At 41.3% G+C, this 25038-nt stretch overlaps 1 protein-coding gene and 2 long non-coding RNA genes across 3 annotated transcripts; all 3 read right to left on the bottom strand.

The window, feature by feature from the left end:
* Positions 1–11577: 11577 nt before the first annotated feature.
* Positions 11578–17043, bottom strand: LOC122131241 (interferon-induced protein 44-like). Its single transcript, XM_042706133.1, has 8 exons — positions 17025–17043; positions 16183–16431; positions 15916–15949; positions 15428–15626; positions 14270–14419; positions 13642–13816; positions 12488–12585; positions 11578–11688 (listed from the first exon to the last, which is right to left on the bottom strand). The coding sequence occupies exons 1-8, from the start codon at positions 17041–17043 to the stop codon at positions 11578–11580; spliced, it is 1035 nt and encodes a 344-aa protein (XP_042562067.1).
* LOC122131243 lies at positions 11720–13683 on the bottom strand. The gene is made up of 3 exons (XR_006152049.1): positions 13642–13683; positions 12488–12585; positions 11720–11746 (listed from the first exon to the last, which is right to left on the bottom strand). It is a non-coding gene; the product is annotated as an uncharacterized LOC122131243 (long non-coding RNA).
* Positions 17044–17351: 308 nt separating the features above from the next.
* LOC122131242 lies at positions 17352–21491 on the bottom strand. The gene is made up of 3 exons (XR_006152048.1): positions 21404–21491; positions 17659–17747; positions 17352–17493 (listed from the first exon to the last, which is right to left on the bottom strand). It is a non-coding gene; the product is annotated as an uncharacterized LOC122131242 (long non-coding RNA).
* Between the last annotated feature and the right edge of the window lie 3547 nt (positions 21492–25038).

Below are 25038 nucleotides of genomic sequence, written 5' to 3'. Positions count from 1 at the left end.
ATCTGACAAGGCAATTCTGAATGTTCATCCTTAAACTAATTAAATGAGCACTAACAGCAGATTTTATGAGGCTTATTCTGTTTCTTTATTCAGTAAACGTGAAGGAGCTGTGAGAAACAGCAGAATAAACCAAAGGGTAATAAGAAACTTTTAAAATACTTAAAAGAAACAGTGCTTGGTGACAGTGAATTGGGCTTTGTGAAATTTTAGAATAATCTCTTTCTACCAATATTTTCATAGGCTGTCCATTCTGATGCCCACGATGAGACAAACACAGCTTTCAACCCCAGGAGCACATCCTCTGAGAATGACACTCTGCAGGTAAGTCATCCTAGACTGTATGTTAGTTAAATCAGTGATAGCACTGCCCTATATAAAACCTTAACCACCATCTATCAAAGTGTTCAGTCATGACATTGACAATGTCTTCTGTGTGGTAACATATTTAGGCCCCAGTGTATGAGAATCTGCAGAGAAGAGAGACGCCCCAGTCAGAGATGGAGCTGAAGGATCTCGGGATGAGATGCCAACACCAACCATGACTTCTGGAGTCTCCATCTCATACTTACTGCTGCCACAGTCTTACGTTGTAAAGGGATCTTATTATCAGTGTTGACTCTTCCCTTGTTTCCCATGCTAGAGACTTTTAAGGTTTCTCCATTGGTGTAGGTTTCTATGACTCTCATCATCATTTAGCACCAGCCAACCTCTAATCAAATCACCTTTCTTTTGCTTTGGGTAATGTATGCATTGTGGAAGTTACATGTCTGTGTATTTTTCTTTTAACGTACACGCCTTTAGTTCACCCATCTGGCTTAGTTTAAAATATGGTTTACCTGCATTATTTATCAGCTGTGATGTCACTGTGTCTGGAAATTAGTTTAAAATGTGGCATATCTGCGTTATTTGTCAGGAGCTGTGGCGTCATGGTCTCTGGATTCGTATTTGATTTTTTTATGTATGTCAGGTATGTCACAATTCAATGTTTTGGATAATTGTGATCTATGTCCATAATGACGTTTTATCCTTCAGAAATCTGTTTTTCGTTTTGTGTATTTGATTGCGTACCTCATGTTGATATTTAAAAAATATATATTTTCTGTATCTTAATAAAACTGTTGTGTGCATAATGTTTTAAATGTTCTTTGTTGAGGGGTGAGTGGTCTTTATATGTATGGGGCCTTTAAGGGGGGGGTTAAACTTAAACTAGATATTTCTTCAACATTCATTAGTGCTGTAGCATAAAGATGAATCCCAACAGTGGCCCTGGTCCCGGTTCTCCGTCCTGCTCCCTGTGGAGGTCGCCCAGCTCTGGTGCCTCCTCAAAGGGCAGAGGGCCGGTGAGCGGGGGGCGCTGATGTTGTGGACCAGAGCTGGGTTGAGGCAAAGGAAGGTCTGGCTCTTGCCTCCACTGCTGACCAGGCTGGACTCGCTGGAGATGGTGTTGGTGAAGACCGAGTCCAGAGTGAAGGGGTAGCCGAAGAGGGGGGGCTCCAGGGAGGCCTTGGGGAGACTGGGGACCTCGGGGGCCTCTGCGCTCTGTTTTTTATGTTGGATAAATTTAGCCTCATGGAGACGTCAATACAGCTCCATTGCTCAGAAGCAGAAACCCAGCAGCCAGCTTTAGCATTAGCATAATTAGTATTAGCCTTTAAGAAGACAAAGAGCTAAGAGGGGCAAGGCGAGACGGTCTGAGTGGAGCGGAGCGTTTCTTGGTCTTACACAGGGAACGACGGAAGAAGGACCTGGCTTTGTCTTTCTCTCTCTGTCTGTTCCACATGAGGGGGAACATTTTCAGGACGGTAACTTTAACAGCATTGCAGCAAAGGAGGGTGGATGGAGAAAAGAAAGAAGGAGGAGAGGAAAGGAGAGGAGAGAAGGGTGTGTGAGACAAAGGGGTTTGTCAAACACAAGTACATTCAGTAATGCACACGTAAACACACACACGCTTACACACACATATGAAACATGACACACATCACACACAATGGGTGAAATGGTTTGACATGTAACAAAACCACAACACAGATGAACAGTCAGTCACCAACAAGCACTTTTATTCTCTCTGTTCCCTCTCTTATCTTCTTGATAAAGGTTTATATAGAATTATAAAAATACGGGACGCCCTTGCACGACTTTTAGCGTGTGGGTGTCAGCGAGTGTCACGGCCTTCTTCTCGAGGGTGAGGGGGTCATAGAACTTGTACAGGTCTATGATCTTTTCCTCCAGTTTCTCATTCTGCCTCCTCAGTTCATGCTGTTTGTCTCTGAAAAAGAAAAAAATGCACCATTATGTGAGACTAAGACATTATTGTCTATAACACCTTTATTGTCCCTCAGCTATGGATGGGAACAAAACAACTGTCTTAATTAGAAACAAGAGCCTGTTTGTGTGCTAATTACATGCACCTTTGCAAAGCAGAAGATCATCAGTTTGGTGTGTAACCAACATACAACCAGGTGAAAATGCAGTGTAGTTTAACCACAACTACTAAGTCTAACATCAGTTTACAAAGAGTGATGGGGGCCATCACTATGGTTGTGTGCGAGTTCTACCTCTGAGACTGAGACTGGCTCTTTGGTGATATGGTTAGAATGGATGGCTATTAGAGGCTGAGGGAGACGGCTGGGGGATTACAGGTTTACACCAATAAGGCCTTTCCTTGCATATACTGTCTCTGCTCCACGTGGAACAGGTCCTTGCTCTCCACGGTCTGCTCCAGTAGAGTCCAGTTTTGTAGCATCAGTGTCTGGATCTGGTCCACAAGGTGCCGGTTCTCCTCCTCCAGGTTCTTCTTCAACTGGGTCAGCAGCTGGTTGGGCAGAGTGTCAGATGTTTGAGCCAAAATGGCAGCCAAAGCCACATTGCATAGCATAGACATATATACATAGACCCCTCCTTGACTGCTTCAGCCCGTTGCCGTGACAAGTTACGTCGCCGCCATCTTGTAAAGGGGGCAGCTGGCCTGGAAACAAACGCAAGCACGGTGGATCTGCGGTTTTTCTGGATAAAACGCACTCTAGCGTTTACATTTCTCAACCGATTTCACTGAGTCGTTTTTATATTCAAGAGTTTATGATCGACGTGAAGTTCTCCCAAAAAGTTTTGTCTCCATGTTACTTTGAATATCGATAGCAAGGCTATAATGGCCATAGACATGTATACATGTGCATATATCTATGGTAATCGCTGCCAGACGCAATTTTTTCTTGTGCTCCCACAGCTCGTGCACTTTGAAAATACTAAGAAGAAATCTAAACTATCGAAATAGTGCTTCTTTAACTACTAATTATTGACCATAAATTGAGAGAAATGGAACAAAATTATATACATATAAACATACATGTATATATGTCTATGATAATCGCTGCTAGACGCTCACTTTTACAACTTTTTGTAGCTAGATATTCACAATTTGAAATATACACAATCATCATTTGGAGATGAGTCGGGAAACTGAAGACTGATTGTTTAGCTCCATCTCTAATCCTGAGAGTCTGACCGGTCCTGTCGAAGCCAGCTTACTACAGTCAGATTCATAATGTCAGTCACTCAGTGTTCTGTTACAATGTGTCTGGCTGGGAGTTTCGGGAAAAGATACATGGCAATACGTTGTTTACCATCGTCTTTCGTATCAGAAGTGTTTGTTTGTGTAAAATTACATTTTATTGTCAATTGCACTGTTCAAGGTTATGTTTCTCTTTGCACATATTTGAAACTAACTATAAAAAAACTGACTGACTGCCAGTGTCTCACTATTTGATTTGTAGGCTATTTGCAGATTTTGTTCCATTTCTCTCAATGATGGTCAATAATTAGTAGTTAAAGAAGCACTATTTCGATAGTTTAGATTTCTGCACGAGCTGTGGGAGCACAAGAAAAGGTAGCGTCTAGCATTCTCTAGCGTCTAAGGCCATTATAGCCTTGCTATCGATATTCAAAGTAACATGGAGACAAAACTTTTTGGGAGAACTTCACGTCGATCATAAACCCTTGAATATAAAAAACGACTCGGTGAAATCGGTTGAGAAATGTAAACGCTAGAGTGCTTTTTATCCAGAAAAAACGCAGATCCACCGTTCTTGCATTTGTTTCCAGGCCAGCTGCCCCCTTTACAAGATGGTGGCGACGTAACTCGCGAGGCAACAGAAGAGGAGGGGTCTATGTATATATGTCTATGTTGCATAGAGCCCAAATGGACATCAGTGCATTGATCAATGCAGATGGAAGCAGTTATGGGCATGACCTTTAGGGAAGACTTGTATGCCTCTACTTCAGTGCAATTCAAAATGAATTAAATTACAAATGTCAGCGTGATAGACCCAATATAAATATGATGCCAATTCAATAGATACAGCAAATAATTAATGCTTCCTCTTTGACCTGAAATGGCTGCCTTTAAAGATGTCTCTGAATAATCAATTTAAACTGGGGCCATTCACATTAAAAAATCACAGCAGTGAGTCACATCCATCCATCCACAGCACAGTGCTTTGGCTCTACTCAAAATCACTGGCATTGACCTATACTCATCTAAATCACTGGCATTGACCTCTACTCATCTGAATCACTGGCATTGACCTATACTCATCTAAATCACTGGCATTGACCTCTACTCATCTGAATCACTGGCATTGACCTCTACTCATTTAAATCACTGGCATTGACCTCTACTCATCTGAATCACTGGCATTGACCTATACTCATCTAAATCACTGGCATTGACCTCTACTCATCTGAATCACTGGCATTGACCTCTACTCATTTAAATCACTGGCATTGACCTCTACTCATCTGAATCACTGGCATTGACCTATACTCATCTAAATCTTAGGATGTCCTATGTAATGCAGAAAGTCTCCACAACAATAGTGCCTGCACAGCACTACATTCCTATACAAGTTTTCAATAACTCATAAGCAATACTTAGCTCAATCTTTTGATGTCCTATGCCAGGGGTTCTCAAACTTTTGCAAGCTGGGCCCCCCCAAAGCTGGTTAGGGGTAGTCGGGGGCCCCCCATCCCCTGCGCCGCCCGCGGCCCGCCGCCACCGCCCTCAACTACATCACCATATAAAAATAGATAGATAGATAGATACCGTAGATAGCATATTGTTATTGATAGGCCTGACATGTCAAGGTTAGGCTATTGTTATTGTTAGGCCCATACAGACAATTATTATAACTATTTATTATTATTATTATTATTATTATTATTATTATTGTTATTATTATTATCAGTAATAGTAGGCCTATCAGTAGGCTATTCATATATCATATTATCACCATCATTATGTTATTATTATTATAATTAATGATTATCGACCAATTATTATTATTGTATTATTATTATCATCATAATCATAATAATTATTATTATTATCATTATCATCATAATAATAAGTGTTATTATTGCTATCATTAGGATACTGTTATTATTATGGGCCTCTTGTGATCTTTACAAAAAAAATCCTACAGGTCTGTTAATGTGAGACATGAGCCTGCTTTGCACTGCAAAGGTCCTCAAATCTTGGGGCAATGTTTAACAAATATATCCTCAGGTCATCCTCGATCTGTGCGCGGTTGCGGTATTTAGTTTTGAGCGCAGCCAGTCTTGAAAAGCCTGCCTCGCACAAATATGTCGACGCGAAAAGGAGGAGCATTTTTAAGGCTATGTCGCAAAGCTGATCATTGCTACCCAGAATGACGAAAGAGGGGAGATGCTTAAGTCTACTGTCACTCTTCAGCTGCTCTTTCATGTCTATTGGCAGCTCGTCTGCTGAGCAGAGAAATGGATCCCGAACTCAGGCGAATTAACGGTAGTCCTCTTTGTAGGACCCAAACTGATTTCTGATATTCAGCGAGATACTGACATAGGTATTGCGCTGAGTTTAGCTCCTGTCATTATTCTACACTTCTTGCGCGGCCGGCAAAATCAGTGTTTCGGCAATTGTATGGGGTTTGCCAAGCTTAGCAATTCTATGAGCAACTACATAAGATGCCTCCAGACACTGCTTGGAGATGGTGGTTCGTTGTTGCTGGAGGCCATCACGTTTATGTTTAAAGAAGTCCACAGGCTTCTCTTTCTGACTTTTACGAATCAGAAACTTGTCCATAGTTGTGTTTGTTTGCTGATACAGTGTGTGTGAAGTTAATAAAGTTCTAATTTCAACGTCGTGTTCTTGTATGTGTGGTTGTTGACGACTTGCACACGAATATGGATAAGGCTGTGCTAGGCAATAATAATTCCTAATAAAACTAACTGTACACAATGTAGACAGGGACAGCACAAAATAGTATTCAAGTGCTGGTGTTTTATTTGTTGCAACACGGTGGATGATCGAAAAATGTAAAGGTAGATGTTAAGGAGAAAAGGGCTAGCTGCAGTTAGAAGAAGGTAGCTAGCTAGGCTAGCTCTCGGGGCTACGAGCTTTTTCAAAAGACTGTGGAGCAAATTACTCCTTAGAATAGGCTACGAATAGACCTACTGCAAGTGCAGTAAGGTATTACTAAGGAAGGAGTGAGTCTTTAAAAAGACTGTTTATAAAGCAATGAATATCTGAATGATAGAGGACACAAGAGAAATTGAACAAACTCTGCAGAGTGTTGTCTCAGGGTGAGCGCTTACCATGCCTGCGTTTTTTTTTTATACTCGGAAGCTTGGGTGCAACTCGCGTTCAAATGATAAGACTCCGTTTTGATTGGTGGATCAGGAGCAAAACAGTATTTGATTTGTTTGGGTCAGTCCAGCCCCTTGCATTTCGCCACTGAGGGAGCTTTCACTAACCAGTGACAGGTCGGCGGTCGTTTTTTTTTTTCTCCGTCTGTGACATCGCGCCCCCCCCTGGAGAGTGTTCGCGCCCCCCCACTTTAAGAACCACTGTCCTATGCAATGTAGAGAGAGCACTTTGCACAGCAGTAGTGTCTGCTAAGGGCCTATAGGATTCTAAAACTTCTGCAATTGGCATGGTGCTGTGTGGCGCCCCCTGGTGTCCATGTACCTCACACTGGTTGGTGAGTTTGGTGGAGGTGATGTCCAGTTGCTGGTGCTGCTCCCTGAGCGTGGAGAGGTCGGTCTCCAGGCGCGTGTGCTCCAGCTGGGAGGCGTTCAGCAGGCTCTTAAGGCTCTTGTGCTACGCCTGCAGCTCCTCCCCCTCCTCCAGAAGCTTCTGGTAGGTCTGGTTCAGAAATTATATAATTAAACGTATTACTCAACAGCAGTACAGCTGCAGCAGCATATGTATATGTACGTGTGTGTGTGTGTGCGTTTGTGTGTGTGTGTCTCACTCACGTTCCTCTCCTCTTGAAAAATCATAGTTGAATCGAACATTGAAACCAATTTAGAACAATTCTGGCAATTGGTTGAGATAATAACAGTGTACATTGTTGTATCTGTATATGCTATCACACTGTATTATGTAAATCGTACAGATAAAATTGGGGTCAAAAGTTACATGTTTTGACAACCTGTTTTACAAGGACAGAAAAATAAATCCTCATAAATACAAGTGTCCCTAATGATGAAGTGAATATCTGACTGGTGTGTGTGTGTGTGTGTGTGTGTGTGTGTGTGTGTGTGTGTGTGTGTGTGTGTGTGTGTGTGTGTGTGTGTGTGTGTGTGTGTGTGCAGGTGTGAGGCTTACTGAGCGGAGATCCTGCTTCAGCTGCTGGTTGAGGCTGGAGGACTCCTGTAGACGGGCTTCCAAAGCAGCCATCTTCTCCTCTCTTTTCGAGAAAGAAATGGGACAGAGGAAAAAGAAAGAGAGAGAGATGGAGAGAGGGATAGAACAGAAAAGAGGGAGAGAGAGATGGAGAGAGAGAGATGGGACAGAGAAAAAAAGAGAGAGAGATGGAGAGAGGGATGGAACAGAAAAGAGAGAGAGAGATGGAGAGAGAGATGGGACCGAAAAAAAGAGAGAGAGATGGGACAAAAGAGCAGAAAAGCCATCATACCATTGTATAGGAATGAAAATCAGTTTACTTGACAAACAACTGACAACTATTATATGCAAATGTCTAACAGTGGCAGTTAGTTGGGGTTCCCTGTCTTGTTTTTTAAAAGTATATCAGGTCTGTGTGTTTATTTTGGATCACATGTTCTGCTTTGGCGTGTCCTTATGCTAGTTGATTGCCACTGACACTCAATCAAATGTTAGGCACACATGCTTGTCATTTACTTTTACAATCCCAACACCATCAGGATGCTACATTATTGGAATGCTGTTGTTTCTTAGAGCAATACATTGGTGCTGCCATCTACTGGTGATGGAATATATGACATTCCACATCCATGTGGAAATTAATCTTCTATGGAGCCTGCATGGGGGAAAGTAGGAAAGCTGGTGGCTAACATTCATTGTGTAGCTAAACAACACACAGACCTATCATTCGATATATTAATATTGGCATAAAGAAGAATGTCTACTGCCACCGCAGCCTAGCATCTTCCTTAGAAATGTGGTTACATGCATAAACATGATTTTATATTTAAAACAGGGCCAAAAGCCAGGGCAGGGGTTCCACATATATATTTACTGTATCATCTGAGAGGTTGTACTTGTCTAATGGTCTGAAGTATGACAGACTAGTTTGAGAGATAAGAAGAAAAAGATAAACACACAAAACACCTCTTGGTTAAATAGAAACAGGAACAGTGTGGTTGAAATCAGACATGTGCAAATATCTGAATATGTGACCAGGACTTAAAAAACACATTGCTGTTCAGGTCCCCAGACATTAGTTAAAAATGATAGTAAATTCATAGAATGTAAAGTAAAAGTGTCTTCAAAAAACATATGCAATCCATTTACCATTTGCAATACAAACCATGCTTTATCAGGTCACTACATTAGTGTGTGTCCCCCCCCCCCCCAATGTGCTTGGTTTGATTTTATTTCACTTCAATGTGGCTTTGTGGACACTAGGGCTGGGCACGTTGACGCAATAATAACGCGTTAACGTGCCCAGCCCTAGTGTCCGACACCGACAATAATTTTATCGCGCGTTAACGCAGGTTTTATTATTTATTTTATTATTGTAAAAGTCTGTTGCTCACAGGCTTTTATTTTCTCACTCAGGGACATTTGGTACTGAACATAGACTGGTTATGCTGCTCCCTGATGAAAGTAAAATGTTTCTGCTTTTACCTCAGAAATTGCCTGTTCTAATGATATGATTGTGTCACAACCTCTGCTGCACACTCCTCTGTTCCTGTTCCTGCTCTTGCTCCATATGCTACTCCAGTCCGTTCATCCTCTCCTGTGTTTTAGTATTTCCCTCACTTAGTTTTCCCTCCATGTTTGGTTCTCACCTGTAGCCAATGTGTTAATTGATTTTAGTTCTCACCTGTAGCCAATGTGATAATTGAGTTTAGTTCTCACCTGTGGCCTATGTGTTCATTAAGTTTAGTTCTCACCTGTAGCCAATGTATTCACTGAGCTCCTATGTAAGCCTTGGGCTTTTTCCTTTGTCTTTGTCTTTGTGTGTAATTGTTTGTGATCAGCAAGATGTGCTGTTCTCCAGTCCTGTGATCTCTGCCTTGTTTGCCCATCGTGGCACTTTGATTTATATCAGTAAAACACGCCTTGAGCGTTTGCATCCTATTTCTTTGTTTCAAGTCTCCAGTTTGTGACAGATTGTGGCTCAGGATTTTTTTGCCAGTTTTTTTTCCTTTTCATAACGAACAGGATAACATTAATACCCTGGCAGTGGCAATGAGCTTTAATTTTGTATTTGCTTTGATAACATTGTTTAAGTTGAAATTTAAAATGAATATTTTATTTAACTGCTACTGTATTAAAATGCTGATGTTAAAAGTGTTTGCACAACAAATGTTATGGCACTTTCGTTCATATGGCAGAACATTTAAAATAAAAGTGTGCCATACACTAATTTTTAATTAATTATTGGATTTTGCGTAAACAAATGGAATTAATCGTGATTAATCAGGGAAATCATGCGATTAATCGCGATTAATCGCGACTAAAAATTGTAATCATTGCCCAGCCCTAGTGGACACAAATTGCACATGATAAAATCTCAAGTGTGAAGTTGCCTTTACTTGTTACTCATATTAGAGTGAGTGTTTGACATCCACCAATAAAGGGGGAAAGAGGTTAGGTAGGTAAACTGCTCCAGGAGACCAAAGTTCATGTAAGTAGGTTAAGGTCATGGTTATGGGTTAATGTGAATTACTAATCCATTTATGTTGCTGTGGTTGTGTCCCCAGCACCACTTGTCAGTCTCACAACATCTCGCCTCATGTGGGGGAAGAGTTCATCCTCCTTGACGTCAATCACACAAGTCTCTCCCCTGATAGAAATACACTGATGATGAATTGGAGAATGTGACGCAAAGCCCGTCTTCACTTCACAAGAACAGTCACATGTCCTTTTCAGTCTTTTCTTCGAAGTTGCCACTCCGTTAGAAGGTAGGTGACTATCCGTTCATGAATAGTCATAACTATGACAGTGATGCCTTTTTTTGAGTGTTCTTTTATTATTCTGATGCTAATTTCACCATGAATAAGTGTTGTTTTGTAATGCGTCATAAAAGTTATTATAGATTTCTTTTTAAAAATAGGTCCGTTCATGCTCAGGCGTATGTTCTTCTCACTCAAGGCGACAGGTATCTGTTCTGGATCTAGCGTGGTGGCACGGTGTCTGGACCCGATCATTCGTATCCTAGTTGTGTGTGTGTTTAGTTGAAGGTCTTTTAAAACACTCTGGTATGACCGAAATGCTCAAACAACACAGCAATGCATACAATAGTCACAGCAGAACAATAAGTGCACATGGCATCATATTTGGTGTGGTTTCTAATGGTTTGAGCATTTGCATAAACAAGGATATGTGAAGCAACAGCCTCTATATATTACGGAATAATACGGAAGATAACAAATGAAAGGAATTGAAAGTTGGTGTTTGGTTCCTCCCGGTGTGAGTAACAGCTTCTTAGTAACCTAGAGTGGTGTCAGATGGCCCTCTGATAAGTTTAAATGCAGTAAGATGTCAGTCTGATTAACATAATTCTCTCCGTAGTGGTCACAGTCGCCTTGTCAAACTTACATCTATTTTATTTCCTTTCACTCAGGGGCCTTCAAGAAGATCAATCTCAACCTGGTCCTCATCATCCCAAAGGCCCCACTTCTATTACACACCTCACTTTTGCCAGGAGCCTGTTCCTGGCCTGCACATTAGTCTAGACAGGCTCTCTATATGGTGTCATTAAACAGGTGGGGGGAGTAAGGTGGGAATAACTCATCACCAGTGATGTACCAGCCAGGTAGTCTGCCGTTACTGAACATATTCTGTGCTCAACCTGGGGACCTGAACAGCATTGACAGAGCAAAGCAGATGTTTAAGAAGCAGTCTTTGTGGTCACAGATGGCCTGTAACACGATATAAAATCTATTTGTTAATATGTTAAATACATTTGAGGGAAATGGTTTAGTTTGGCTAATTACATTTTACACCTGGGTAACTTGGCATATATTTAGTATTATAATTACACTTGGTTTCATAGGAGTGTGATACAAGAATAATAAGACGGCATGAAATAACTCGCCCATCTACTATATCTATTCAATCTGTCTGATCACATAATCATTGGCAAAGTTGACAATGTTGTCCAGGGCATCCAGGATCACACAGTCTACTTTCTCATCCACGCGGTTCTCTTCATGGTAGTTCTTCACCGGGAAGATTCGGGTTCATGGGAATACCAAGCTTGACACTACAGTTCTCCATCTAAAACACACACACACACACACACACCACAGCGTTCATCACACCTAAAAGTAATTTTACCTTCTCTGTCTTTATTGAACATTGATTGGTACAATTATACACTAACAAAAGACACTGGATTACTGTTCTACATTGTCTGGAAATGGATACCCCTGACATGCTCCTACTTATTTCAAACATATACTTTTCTCCACAGTGAGCCAAAACAATCTCGCCAACCAAGGTTTGCTTTCATTTTCCTCCTGCCATATTTGTACACCACATACTCATTAGGTTAAGGTGGCATTACTGTGTTCAGAGTTCACAGTAGTCTGACAACAGAGAGTGTTCAGCCCAGCTAGTCATAGTATCATGCACTGTATGCTACTTAGAGTGCTTGTTTTCAGCATTGACTGTAAAAGGTATGGATGATGAATGACCCCTTACTACGACTACAATTGAATTTGTCTGAGGTCAGATTCAGCACCTCAGGTTAGGTTATAGGGGGGAAACAGTGGTACAGGAGGTAGAGAAGTCGTTTAGTAATCAGAAGGTTGCTAGTTCGATTCCCTGTCGAAGTGTCCTTGAGCAAGACACTGAACCCCTAATTGCTCCTGATGTGCAGTGTGCCATCAGTGTAGAAGTAAAATGTGTATACATTGTAAGTCGCTTTGGATAAAAGCATCTGCTAAATGACTAAATGTAAATGTAAACATACACACACAGAGACACACACAAACACACACACACACAAAAACTCACTGCTATCTTAATTTTCTTGCTGAAGTAGATTTTGTCCAGGTCCTCCTTCACCAGAGGACAGCTGTCCACATGGGTCATCAAGACTACATGGGGGATATCTGTGAAAAAAGACAGACAGAGAAGACGCATATATACACATATACAGTATATAAACCCACAAAGTGTGACTGAACATGTACACGCATGTATATACCCTGGTATCTGGAGTCTAATTATTTTTGTGTAGTCTGGGTTAGTGACTGGCCTTGTGAAACTAGAACATTTACTATCCATATACAAGGTTGTGTGGTTCCCCGTACCAATATGGTTGTTTCCAGATTTATGCTGCTATATGTATGTTTCTCAGTCTGATTTACACCTTTGTTGTAGTATAATTGTGTGGACACCCAAGGACACCTGAGGAGAGGGAGAAGGATCATGGCAGCAGACTGAGTAACACCTCTACTCCTGATTTCCTGGTGCCCAGAACATTTTGAATAATCTCTTATCTTAATGTAGGGACTTGTATGTAGTCCTTCTTTTAATTGAAATAAATCAAATCTGAAGAGATCTTGATCCAGCAACATCTTGAAGTCAAGTCTTTCATTCAAAGATATTCTCTTTATTTATTTTCAGTTCGGGTTAGCTGAGGTAAGAAAAACAACGCAAAATAAATTAACTTCAAGGAAAAACACCTAACACACTTATTAACCATTGGGTGGTGTTTGTGTTGGTGAGGCATGTTTTCCATGTTTACTAAAATGATGAATGGTTGAATAACTTTTTCGACCAAAACTCATATGTGTGTATACTCAAGTGCAAACTGAGCAGCCCCGCTAAACATGTATGTGTTATGTGTTGTTTGGATCCAATGGACTCAAAGCTGTGTGAAAGTGTTGATTTTGGAAGGGAAGAACAGATAAACATGGTAAAGTAATGGGCATAATGGAAAGGGTTTTAACATTAAGTCTTCTACTTTCAGTTTTACAGTATACATAAATTGTAAACAATATAAATTGAAAAACACTATATCCTACACTAAAAGCATTGGCTAACCATGTGAATCCCTATCCTGGCAATCGGTGGAAACATCTGTATTCTTTGTACATTTTAGTAGTGGGTAAAGTTCATTTAGAAGCTACGGAAGGTTTTGTTAGCATTTTCGTGATTCTCACCGAGGTTCTTGGCAACGTCTCTGACTTCCCTCATCTTCTTGATTAGGCCATGGCTTTCCTCCAGCAGAAGGATTTTGTCTGCAGGAATCACACTCACCAGGCAGTGGACTTTATCATCCAGAGTGGGGTTGTTGTTGTAGTACAACCCGGCAGACAAAGAAGACGAGGGGTTGAACTAATCCAGATAAAAAAAAATATCATTCAATTGTAGGGGAGATCAGGTACCGTTTGCGTTATAGCAAACAAATCGGCAGAAGTGACGCCTTTCACGTTAACATATAACATACTTTGTCTATATTTACTTACTAAAGCAAGCACACATGCCTTATTTCTCAAAAGTGACTATGATGAGTGAGGTGTTGGATTTCAATATTTGATGTTTGTATGTGCATACGAATGTGGGGTATTAGCGTCTTTCAGAGAAAAAACGGGGGGGGGGGGGGGGGGGTTCTGATTACAGTGCATTGTACCGTTCAGTAAAAGGCAGTTATTGTAAACATGCTAAAATTGTATGTGTTATCATGATAGTCTTATGTATGGTTGTGTGCATGCATGCAAGCATGTACGTATGTATGCATATATGTGTGCATGCCTGCATGTAAGCATGTATGTTTGTGTTTTACCTTACCTCATAGCCATCTTTGATATGTCCTTTTAAGGCACTGATGATGTCAGCAGTCAGCACCCCGCCTGTTTCTGTACCCTCCAGTCCCATGATGTCATTGAAGACGAAAGACAGCTTTCTTCCCTGCTCGTCCTTAACCTCGTACATGTTGTACTGAAAGGTAAAGTGGTCAGTTAGTAAATCTCAATCAATCAATCAATTCAATTTTATATAGCGCTTCTCTATATACCCGAAGTCGCTTTACAGAGTCCAGAGTCCAGTAGTCATACACACACAGTCATACCGGTGGTGGTAAGCTACCTCAGTAGCCACAGCTGCCCTGGGGCAGACTGACAGAAGCGTGGCTGCCAATGAGCGCCAACGGCCCCTCCGACCACCACCAACATTCATTCATATTCACACAATGCAATGCATGTCTTTATGATGGTGGGGGAAACCGGAGTACCCGGAGTAAACCCACGCAGGCACGGGGAGAACATGCAAACTCCACACAGAAAGGACCTGGAACAACCTGGAAGGACCGGGATGCGAACCCAGGGCCTTCTTGCTGTGAGGCGACAGTGCTAACCACTGAGCCACCGTGCTGCCCTAAATCTGCACATAATTAAAGCAATATATGTGAGTATCTATTTATTGCTTTGTAACTTCCTAAATCTCAGTTTGACAAGATGTTTGACTGATCATCATACAGATGATGTAGGCAGATACATTAAGAGGCAATTCAGTGTAAACATGTAGGGGGTATTCATGGTCACCGTGTAAACAATAGAAATTAAAAATAGAAATTAAAGAAACAATTCCCATGTACTGACGCTAAACAATTCACTGTTATTTTATTGCTAGCTATTCAGTCCTGTGGAGCTGATTTTGTGTCACCTTGATGCAATGTAGGGGTGAAATGATGCATTGAAGCATACCAAATAGAAAAAAGTGTGTGTAATAAGTTCTCCTTGCAGTGTCCCAATGCTCCATTCACAAATTAGCTTAACTACTACTACTACTACTACTACTACTACTACTACATGTGAGGATACCAAGGCTACTTCTGAGGGAATCTCACACCTGTAAACACTGAAGGGGAGATGCTGCTGCTGTGTGTAACCCAAAACACACACACACACACACACACACACACACACACACACACACACACACACACACCGTTGTGGTTTCACTTTTGCCAGTGGATGGGGCTGCATGTGCGTTCACAGTCGTGCGGCCCTGGAAGACAGTGTTGACAGAGTTGGCAATGCTGGATTTCCCTGCTCCAACTGGCCCATGTAGCAGGAAGCGAAGGCGTTGTGCCTCTGGGTTGCTGGGTGTAAACTCCCTCTGGGCCGTTTTCACTTTGTCATTTCTTCTGTGAGAACGACACAGACACACGCACACACACACGCACACGCACACGCACACGCACATACACTTCTGCCTTTAAGAACATTATCAAAACCTACATCCTATTTTCCAAATAATTCATAAAAAACTAGCTCAGAGCTCAATGCTCAATGTCCAAAGTGATTATACAACACCGAGTTTTAGTTGGTTTATGTTTGCATGGACACAGATTTTCAAATAAGACATAATAAATTAGTTTTCTAAAATAATGTTCAGTACACCATGCATAATGACGGTTCTAAATGTTGACTTACTGGTGGTCAATTTTTCTCCAGGCCACAGCGAAATCTGCAATACACACACATAACATGTTACAGTTGCACTGTTTGGTCAATGAGGACACTTAAGTATTTAGTTAAGTATTTCATACAATACTGCTTTGATCAAGATCATGCCAATTCAAATTGAATTTAGTTATTCATCTGTTAATACATAATACATCTAGTTCCAGAATGCAACAATGACTGCTTACAATGAGCACACACATTCAAATTCAAGCAAGATAGAATTCAAAAACATACCCAGTACTTTGACTTTCGCAGAACCTGACGCATCGCCATGCCAGTTAGACAACTTTAGGGTGTATTCACCCTCATCCTCGTCCGTGGCATCACGGATTGTCAGGTTGAAGCATAGATACTGAGTTGGTTCTGTGATGTTGATCCTGCCACCATTGTGCAATGTCAGACCATCCTTCTTCCATGTGCCGTCTACTCCACAGTTTGCATCCCACCTGAAAGTTATGTCGTGTCCTCTTTTCACACTGATGGCTGTAATGAATAGATTTTGAACTCAATAACAATAATAATAAAACAACAATATCAACAATAATAAATAAGTTCTCTGTCAAATTCACTGCATATAGTGTAGCAGAACATATCTCAAAATACTTAACACAACCTGGATTGTTCACATTAGTGGCCTAGAAGGCTATATTTTTTGCCGTCATGTAATCTACTGAACTATCACACTGATATGGTTAAATGCCACAGTGCCTCATAAGAGAACATACCTGTAAAATACAGAAAAAACTAACTAGCTAGCAAGCAAGCTAAGGAAACTTTTAAATAACCTTAAATGATTCATATCCACACATATTAACATGAGTTCATCACATGCTAGCAGCTTCCAACTGTTAAGATGGTTCCCTAAGTTATAGATAGCTAGGATAGTTAAAGAGCCATGATAGGTAGAAACCATCTGGGTGCCAGTGCAGCTTCATCTTCAAGTTCATATTCACTTCATATTAGAATGTGTTCATATTACTCACCCTAGCAACTACACACTGTTAAGATGGTTCCCTAAGCTAGAGATAGCTAGGATAGTTAATAGCCAGGTTAACTGGCAATGAGAACTCGCACACCTCTTGCAGAGGTTTGCATTCCGTAGCATCCCGTGAAATACCCGATACCCCTTACTTTATCATTATGGAAGTGTGACTGAGTGCCATCACTACAGAAGAGTATGTGCTCTGACTGCCATTCCATTGAGCCTGGCTCTTTGGCGTTAAGGTCAGAGTGCAGGTTTTGGTACCCTGTTGACCTGGGTTCAAGGCTGGCTTGGATGACTGCTCTCTCCCTTCGCTACAGGAAGAATGAGTGTGAATGGAAATGTGTTTTCTGTCCAATGTTTTTTTTTCGATGTGAAAGAGGAATAGAAAGAGTGACCCATTTATGCTTCATCCGGCAGAGTTACAGTGCGTGTTACTGACTGCTATAAATAAAACTAACTGTTTTTTTTTTAATGAAGAGAATTGACATAATGATTGCATTATTGACATACAGTAATGTCTGTGTTTTGGTTAAATGTTGAATTACCTTTTAGTTGTGGTGCTGTAAAATAGAGAGAGAGATCAATCAACATATATATATTAAACCACTAACATGCAATCAATAAATAAAGCATGTTGTCTTACTTGATCAACTAAGAGAATGTGAAATCCATGTTTTTTAAAGTTCTGTTGTGTGGAGTAACTATAAACAGATAGCTGGACATACCTGATGGTGCCGTTCCCATGACTGAGTCTAAGAAAACAGATAAGAAGACAAATCTATCCGCCAAATAGCCAAGAACAGGCCTGCACAACCTGGGGGAGAGAGAGAGAAACATGCTTATGCAAGGTAGTGCAAGGTAGTGATGTTTGTGCAAACAAGAGAACCACAACAACAACAACAACAACAACATAATAATAGTAATGAGGGGTCCCCCATGCAAGTTTAAGCCGGGGCAAAGGGGGAGACGTGACATCACTGGTTTCGGGGCAAGAGCGACACCAGGCCATGGTGAAACAGGAACTGGTCCTCTAGTCTCACTTGATGTGAATGAAAACAAAACCCATGCACTGTGAATACGTCTGCAGTTTAAACATGACCTTCAGTCTAGAGCAGTGGTTCTCAAAGTGGGGGGCGCGCCCCCCTGGGTGGGCGCGAACACTCTCCAGGGGGGGCGCGATGTCACAGACGGAGAATAAAAAAACTACCGCCGACCTGTCACTGGTTAGTGAAAGCTCCCTCAGTGGCGAAATGCAAGGGGCTGGACTGACCCAAACAAATCAAATACGGTTTTGCTCCTGATCCACCAATCAAAACGGAGTTTTTTCATTTGAACGCGAGTTGCACCTAAGTTTCCGAGTATAAAAAAAAACCCCGCAGGCATTGGTAAGCTCTCACCCTGAGATGACTCTGCAGAGTTTGTTCAATTTCTCTTGTTTCCTGTATCATTCAGATATTCATTGCTTTATAAACAGTCTTTTTAAAGACTCACTCCTTCCTTAGTAATACCTTACTGCGCTTGCAGTAGGTCTATTCGTAGCCTATTCTAAGGAGTAATTTGCTCCAGTCTTTTGAAAAAGCTCGTAGCCCCGAGAGCTAGCCTAGCTAGCTACCTTTTTCCAACTGCAGCTAGCCTTTTCTCCTTAACACCTACCTTTACATTTTTGTATCATCCACCGTGTTGCAACAAATAAAACACCAGCACTTGAATACTTATTTTGTGCTGTCACTGTCTACATTGTGTACAGTTAGTTTTGTTAGGATCATTGCCTAGCACAGCCTTATCCTTATCCATGTCGTTCACAACCACACATACAAGAACACGACGTTTGAATTTAGAACCTTATTAACTTCACACACACTGTATCAGCCAAACCAAACACAACTATGGACACGTTTCTGATTCGTAAAAGTCAGAAGGAGAAGCCTGTGGACTTCTTTAAACATGAACGTGATTGGCCTCCAGCAACAACGAACCACCATCTCCAAGCAGTGTTCTGAGGCATCTTATGTAGTTGCTCATAGAATTGCTAAGCTTGGCCAACCCCATACAATTGCCGAAACACTGATTTTGCGGCCGCGCAAGACGTGTAGACAATAGGAGCTAAACTCAGCGCAATACCTTATGTCAAATTACATTGTATCACGCCGAATATCAGAAATCAGTTTTGGGGTCCTATTTCAAAGAGGACTACCGTTCATTCGCCTAAGTTCGGCATCCATTTCTCTGCTCAGCAGACGAGCTGTCAATAGACATGAAAGAGCAATTGAAGAGTGACAGTAGACTTAAGCATCTCCCCTATTTCGTCATTCTGGATAGCAATGATCACCTTTGCGACATAGCCTTAAAATGCTCATCCTTTTCGCGTCGACATATTTGTGCCAGGCAGGCTTTTCAAGACTGACTGCGCTCAAAATAAATACCGCAACCGCGCACAGATCGAGGATGACCTGAGGATATGTTTTTCAAACATTGCCCCAAGATTTGAGAACCTTTGCAGTGCAAAGCAGGGCTCATGTCTCACATTGACAGACCTGTAGGATTTTTTTTGTAAAGATCACAAGAGGCCCATAATAATAACAGTATCCTAATTATAGCAATAATAACACTAATTATTATTATGATAATAATACAATAATAATTGGTCGATAATCATTAATTATAATAATAATAACATAATGATGGTGATAATAATGAATAGCCTACTAATAGGCCTACTATTACTGATAATAATAATAACAATAATAATAATAATAATAAATAGTTATAATAATTGTCTGTATGGGCCTAACAATAGCCTAACCTTGACATGTCAGGCTTATCAATAACAATATGCTATCTATCTATCTATCTATCTATCTATCTATATATGGTGGTGTAGTTGAGGGTGGTGGCGGCGGGCCGCGCGCTGGGGGGGCCCCAACTACCCCTAACCAGCTTTGGGGGGGCCCAGCTTGCAAAAGTTTGAGAACCCCTGGTCTAGAGGTTAAATGGCCACAGCGCTTTACGTTGTAAGGAAATATGAAAGTCAGAAATAAGAAGTCTAACCAATTTTAAAGGCAGGGTAGGTGATCTTGGAGAAACCAGCAAGAGTAAGCATGATTCTGAAAGAATACAACTGAAATAAATCCTAGCCCCTTCAGACCTTCCTCCAAAGCCAGTCCTCCAAAACACACGAACCACAATGCCTGACTACTGAAGACGGGTCTTTCGGGAGAAGAGGTGGCAGGTTAGGAAGATGGGTGGCTAATACCAGGACCTTTATTTTGTCCATGAGTAACTTTTTATGTTGTGTCACATTTAACGCTAATGTTCAACATTAATAGTAACCGTGTAACACTTGTGTCGGGTATAATCGCTAGCGGTAAATAACGTGAAGTACTGATAAAGGACTGATATTACAGATCATGTATTTCGAGGGTTTTTTGCCAGGGTTGGCTTAAATTACATTAGCTTAGTAGTGAATAGGATTTCAAGAAATGAAACAAAAAATGCTTCTGAAAGAAATTGCCTACCGCCCTACCCCATCTTTTAGCACCAATGTTTCCCATTTCAATTAGGTGCAGTAAATGGAGGCTGAATATAGGGTGTGGCGGCACCCCTACTACCAACGTCTATTTCTATCCTGTAAGCCACCCTGTGGTTCTCCAGTTATATGCTTTATGTAAAGAAATGTATCCCAGTAGTATAAGTTTAGCATTGTATTGCTAAACATTGTGTCCCTGAAAAAGAAAGTCCTCTTCGACCATGTTGAGGTCGGCGTTCAGCACACCATTTTGATAAAATAAATAAAGAAAATAAAATGCCTCATCTGGTATATTTGTTACTGTTGGTGAACATAAATTAACTCACAAGTATGAAAAGCAAACAAATAATACCAAACAGGCTGACTGCTGAGAGGCGGACAGCCCAGCTGTAAACAAGATGAATTGACTTTGCCACAAGGATCCCAGGAAATGGGAGTGGTGCCAAACACACACGCACTACTAAGCACTAAATTCCTTTAAAAAGACTGACCAGTCATTCATACAGTGAGATCATCCATGGACCATATCCTAGTTTGGCTTAATGACTGCAATAAACTTCAGATGTACACATTTAGCCTCTTGACTCCTGGTGGAATTGCGAGAGAGTGGCTGGTTTTCTCCGCGACACTTTACTACTGCTTTTTGCTATACTTGTTTTAAATGATAATGTTGTATGACAATGTAATGATGAATGCACTATGTCCCCCACGAAACGTTCGTTTTCAAGGGTAACATTACTCATTTCGTCCACTTTGTTTCTCGTGGATTGGGCGTTGCCCATGATCACCGTGGACAGTGGAATCCTTTTGAGCCGGTATTTCATTAAGCGCAGATGTCCTCGTTTACCCCGTTATATTTTACCATTTGTTAAATTAGTGTCACGTCAGTTATATGTAATAATGCAAATGTCATCATGCGATGAAAATGTATCAGCGCAACTCACCAGAGATTGTCCAAGACCCGTCCAAAAAGTCTTTGTGCAGTCTGTATTTCTCTTTGCCTAGCTTTCACTCTTATATAAGCACTCGCTTCAATTCAGTTTCACTTTTACTTTCTATATGACCGTTATCGGGAACCTCCTAAATCCTTATGGAAATGAACGAGTCGGGACAACACTTTGAAGCTGTGTTCAGGAACAAATGATCGATTAGAACATGACCTTAAGTGTTTATGCTTATACAAGAAAATGTCTCAGCGACAACTACATCTATATTTTACCTTCTTACATGCATATTCGGAATTCCAATGCGAATGCTGTACTGCACCACTTTGTAATAGTTGTATAGTATAGTTGGTAACAAGGCTGCAAAACAAACAAAACAAAGCAGAACATTGAATACGTTTAGATAAATTAGATGCAAAAATCTAGAATAATCTGTTTTATTTCAAGTCTGTCATTTGTCTGTCAAAATGCATATTTCCATCTACAATCATCTAAATTTTCAGTTTTGACTGAAAGTTAACCATTTTGACAGAGTATCTAAATGTCTGCAAAAATTGCTGTATCGAACATGAAGAAGTATGCTGACGTTTAGGTAGCATGTTTTAGGCAACTTCATTATTGCTTTGTGATCCAAAGCACTGTCACAACAAAGTATTATCAAACAAAGTAATGTATAATATTCTGATCGGCGATTTCATTCATAGCCTTAGTAGGCCTAATTATTTACAGCCTAGGTCTAATTTTGATAATTATCAAACGTTTAGGTGATACATGCATGTGCAAGTACATACAATAGTGTATTGTATAATATACCTAGCCTTATGTAATGGTGTATTGTATAATAAAATATAGTCTTTGTAAGGACAGCCAAAATGTTACCAACGATGGAAAACACCAGGCTGGAAGGTTTATATGTCTGAACTAGAGCTGTGAAAAATAACACGTTAACACCTTATGATTAAATTACAGGATCATTCATTTTTGTTTTAACGCATTTAATGCATGAGCAGAATGAGCTTCTGTAGTAACTTTGAACAGCGTTCTGTTTATTACCACGTAGCTTTATGGAACTGCTAGCATGCAGGTAAACTTCCAACTGACACCCAGACCAACTACTGCTGCCACCTAGTGGCTTGACTGCTAAAATAGTAAATACACTTTACTACATCTCCCCCCTTTTAAGCAGGAACAAAATCTTAATGAGTTAAATTACTTAACACCCAACTGCAGGTCAGTATTATCCAACAGCACTGTACCTACTAAATTTACAGAACAGAACAGAATTATTATTAATTATTATTATTTTCTTTTTATGTATATCAGTGTGTGTGTTGTGTGTGTTATCAGTCCTTGTCAGTCCATCACACAATTATGTGTCAGTGTATATCCAGTGTGTGCATCTTCATTTTCAGTGTGTCTCAAAGTCCTCCAGATATGCAGGAGGCCGTCTCAAGCGTGATGAGTGTCTTCCCCCTGCATGAGGACTCCATACCCCTCTCGCCCAAAGTCCCTTGGTTATCGTCCCTGTCAGGAACAGGCGCCGTCTCTGTGTTCTCCTGTTCAAAAGGGGTTACCAGTTCTGGTGTAGTAGGCTCCTGGCATGTGCTGTAGGTTTTCACCACATTCTCCACATCTTGGTCACCACACATAACTCCTCGCCAACGCCTTCATACGAGATACCCCAGGATGGCATTGATGTAACTGTTTCAACACGCCACTTCGGCCTGGCTTAGGCACAATGACTCGTGCTCCCCAGAGCACACACCCGTTCTGCACACTTAATTCATTTTTTCTAACATTGTAAGGCCTGAACTCCTCTCCCTCCATTTCTTGTGGCCACCCCTTCTGCACCATCTCTCTAACTCTCGCCAGCACTGCATCTGTTAGTCCATGATCTCACTTGGTCAGCTGACACCAGTGTAATGTCTGAATTCTCCAGCATGAGCACTCTCTCCTCTGGCCCTTCTGCTTTCTGCACCTCGGGGAATGGCAGGCGGCTGAGTGCATCAACATTTCCATGATCCTTCCCTGGTCTGTAATGGATCTCATATTCGTATGCCCGTAACGTCACCGCCCATCTCTGAATGCGTGGAGAAGCCATCTGGGGAACTGCTTTCAATTCATTGAACAGTGACAACAGCGGTTTATGGTCAGTCACAATTGTAAACCTACGGCCATAGATGTATTTGTGGAACCTCTGAACTCCGAAAATTACAGCTAAGCCCTCTTTATCTAGCTGAGAGTAATTGCGCTCAGCTTTGCTCAGTGTGCGAGACATGAATCCTATGGGCCTCTCTGCTCCATTAGGCATTTTGTGAGATAGCACCGCTCCTACACCATATGGAGATGCGTCACATGAAAGGATTATTTCCTTTGTAGGGTCATAATGGACCAAGACTTCAGCGGACTGCAGTAGTCTCTTTGACTCTTCAAATGCAGCTTGTTGTTCTGCTCTCAATCTCCACTCCGTGTCTTTACACAGTAGCTTGTGCACAGGAGCTAAAACAGTTGATAAGTTGGGCAGGAACTTATTGTAATAGTTTAGAAGACCCAAATAGGCCTTTAACTCTGTCACATTGGATGGTGGTGGTGCATTTTCAATGGCTCGTACCTTGTCTGATATTGGGTGCAGTCAGACCCATGGAGTCCACTTTGTGGCCCAGGAAAACCACTTCACTTGCCATGAACGTGCACTTGCTCCTCTTGAGTCATAGCACTTTCAAAGTGTGGAGGTGCTCTCGGTCATTTCTGCCCGTCAGCAGGATGTCATCCAGGAAAATCGCCACGTGTGGTATCTCCTGTAGGACTCCCTCAATCGTGCGCTGAAAAATAGCCGGGCTGGAAGAGACTCCAAAAGGTAAGACTTTATAGATGAAAAGCCCCTTCTGAGTATTCACTGTCACAAACTTCTTTGACTCCTCATCTAAAGCAATTTGATGATAAGCATGGCTCATGTCTAACTTGCAAATTTTTTCTCCCCCTGACAGGTTTGCAAACAAGTCCTCTATCCTGGAAATCGGGTATTGCTCAAGTTTTGACACTCTGTTAACAGTCAATTTATAATCCCCACACAGCCTCACAGTATTGTCGGGTTTCAAAACTGGAACCAGAGGAGCAGCCCATTCAGAATTTTGACTGGCTCTATTACATCCTCTCTCCGCAAATATCCAATTCAGCCTCAACCTTTGCTCTCATTGCATACGGTACTGGTCTTGGTTTGAAAAATCTGGGTGCTGCTTCTTTGTCCACATAGAGTTTTGCTGGTGGCCCCCACAGCTTACCCAATTCCTCCTTAAACACTTCCTCATTTTGTGTTAGCACATCTTGCAATGTTTGTGCTTTTGCGCCCGTCAGGTGATTTATTGAGCTCCATTCTAAGCCCAGTTCTTTAATCCAGCCTCTCCCAAGCTGGTTTGGTGCGGTGCCTGGCACTGCCACCAGCGGCAAGTCTTTCCTTGTTTTCTTGTGTTTCACAGTGATCGTCACAGTTCCTAATATTTCCACTTTCTGTCCCGTATACGTCCTCAGTTTAATGGAACCATCTGCCAGTTCTGGCCTGATTTTCCCTGACCACAGCTTTTGGAAATCCGCCTCATTCATTAATGTCACCCACAACCTGTGTCTACTTCCAACTT

The sequence above is a fragment of the Clupea harengus genome, unplaced genomic scaffold, assembly GCF_900700415.2.
Source record: "Clupea harengus unplaced genomic scaffold, Ch_v2.0.2, whole genome shotgun sequence".
NCBI lineage: Eukaryota > Metazoa > Chordata > Actinopteri > Clupeiformes > Clupeidae > Clupea > Clupea harengus.
Note: the sequence above shows the minus strand (reverse complement) of the source record. Positions and strands in the feature narration are given on the sequence as shown.

Excerpts from the sequence above, each read along its gene's own strand:
- LOC122131241 (XM_042706133.1), bottom strand. Across the intron at positions 15,627-15,915 it reads TGGAGAAAAATTGACCACCA|AAGAAATGACAAAGTGAAAA; the intron begins GTAAGTCAACAT and ends TCGTTCTCACAG. Across the intron at positions 11,689-12,487 it reads GCAAGAAAATTAAGATAGCA|AACTACCATGAAGAGAACCG; the intron begins GTGAGTTTTTGT and ends TTCCCGGTGAAG.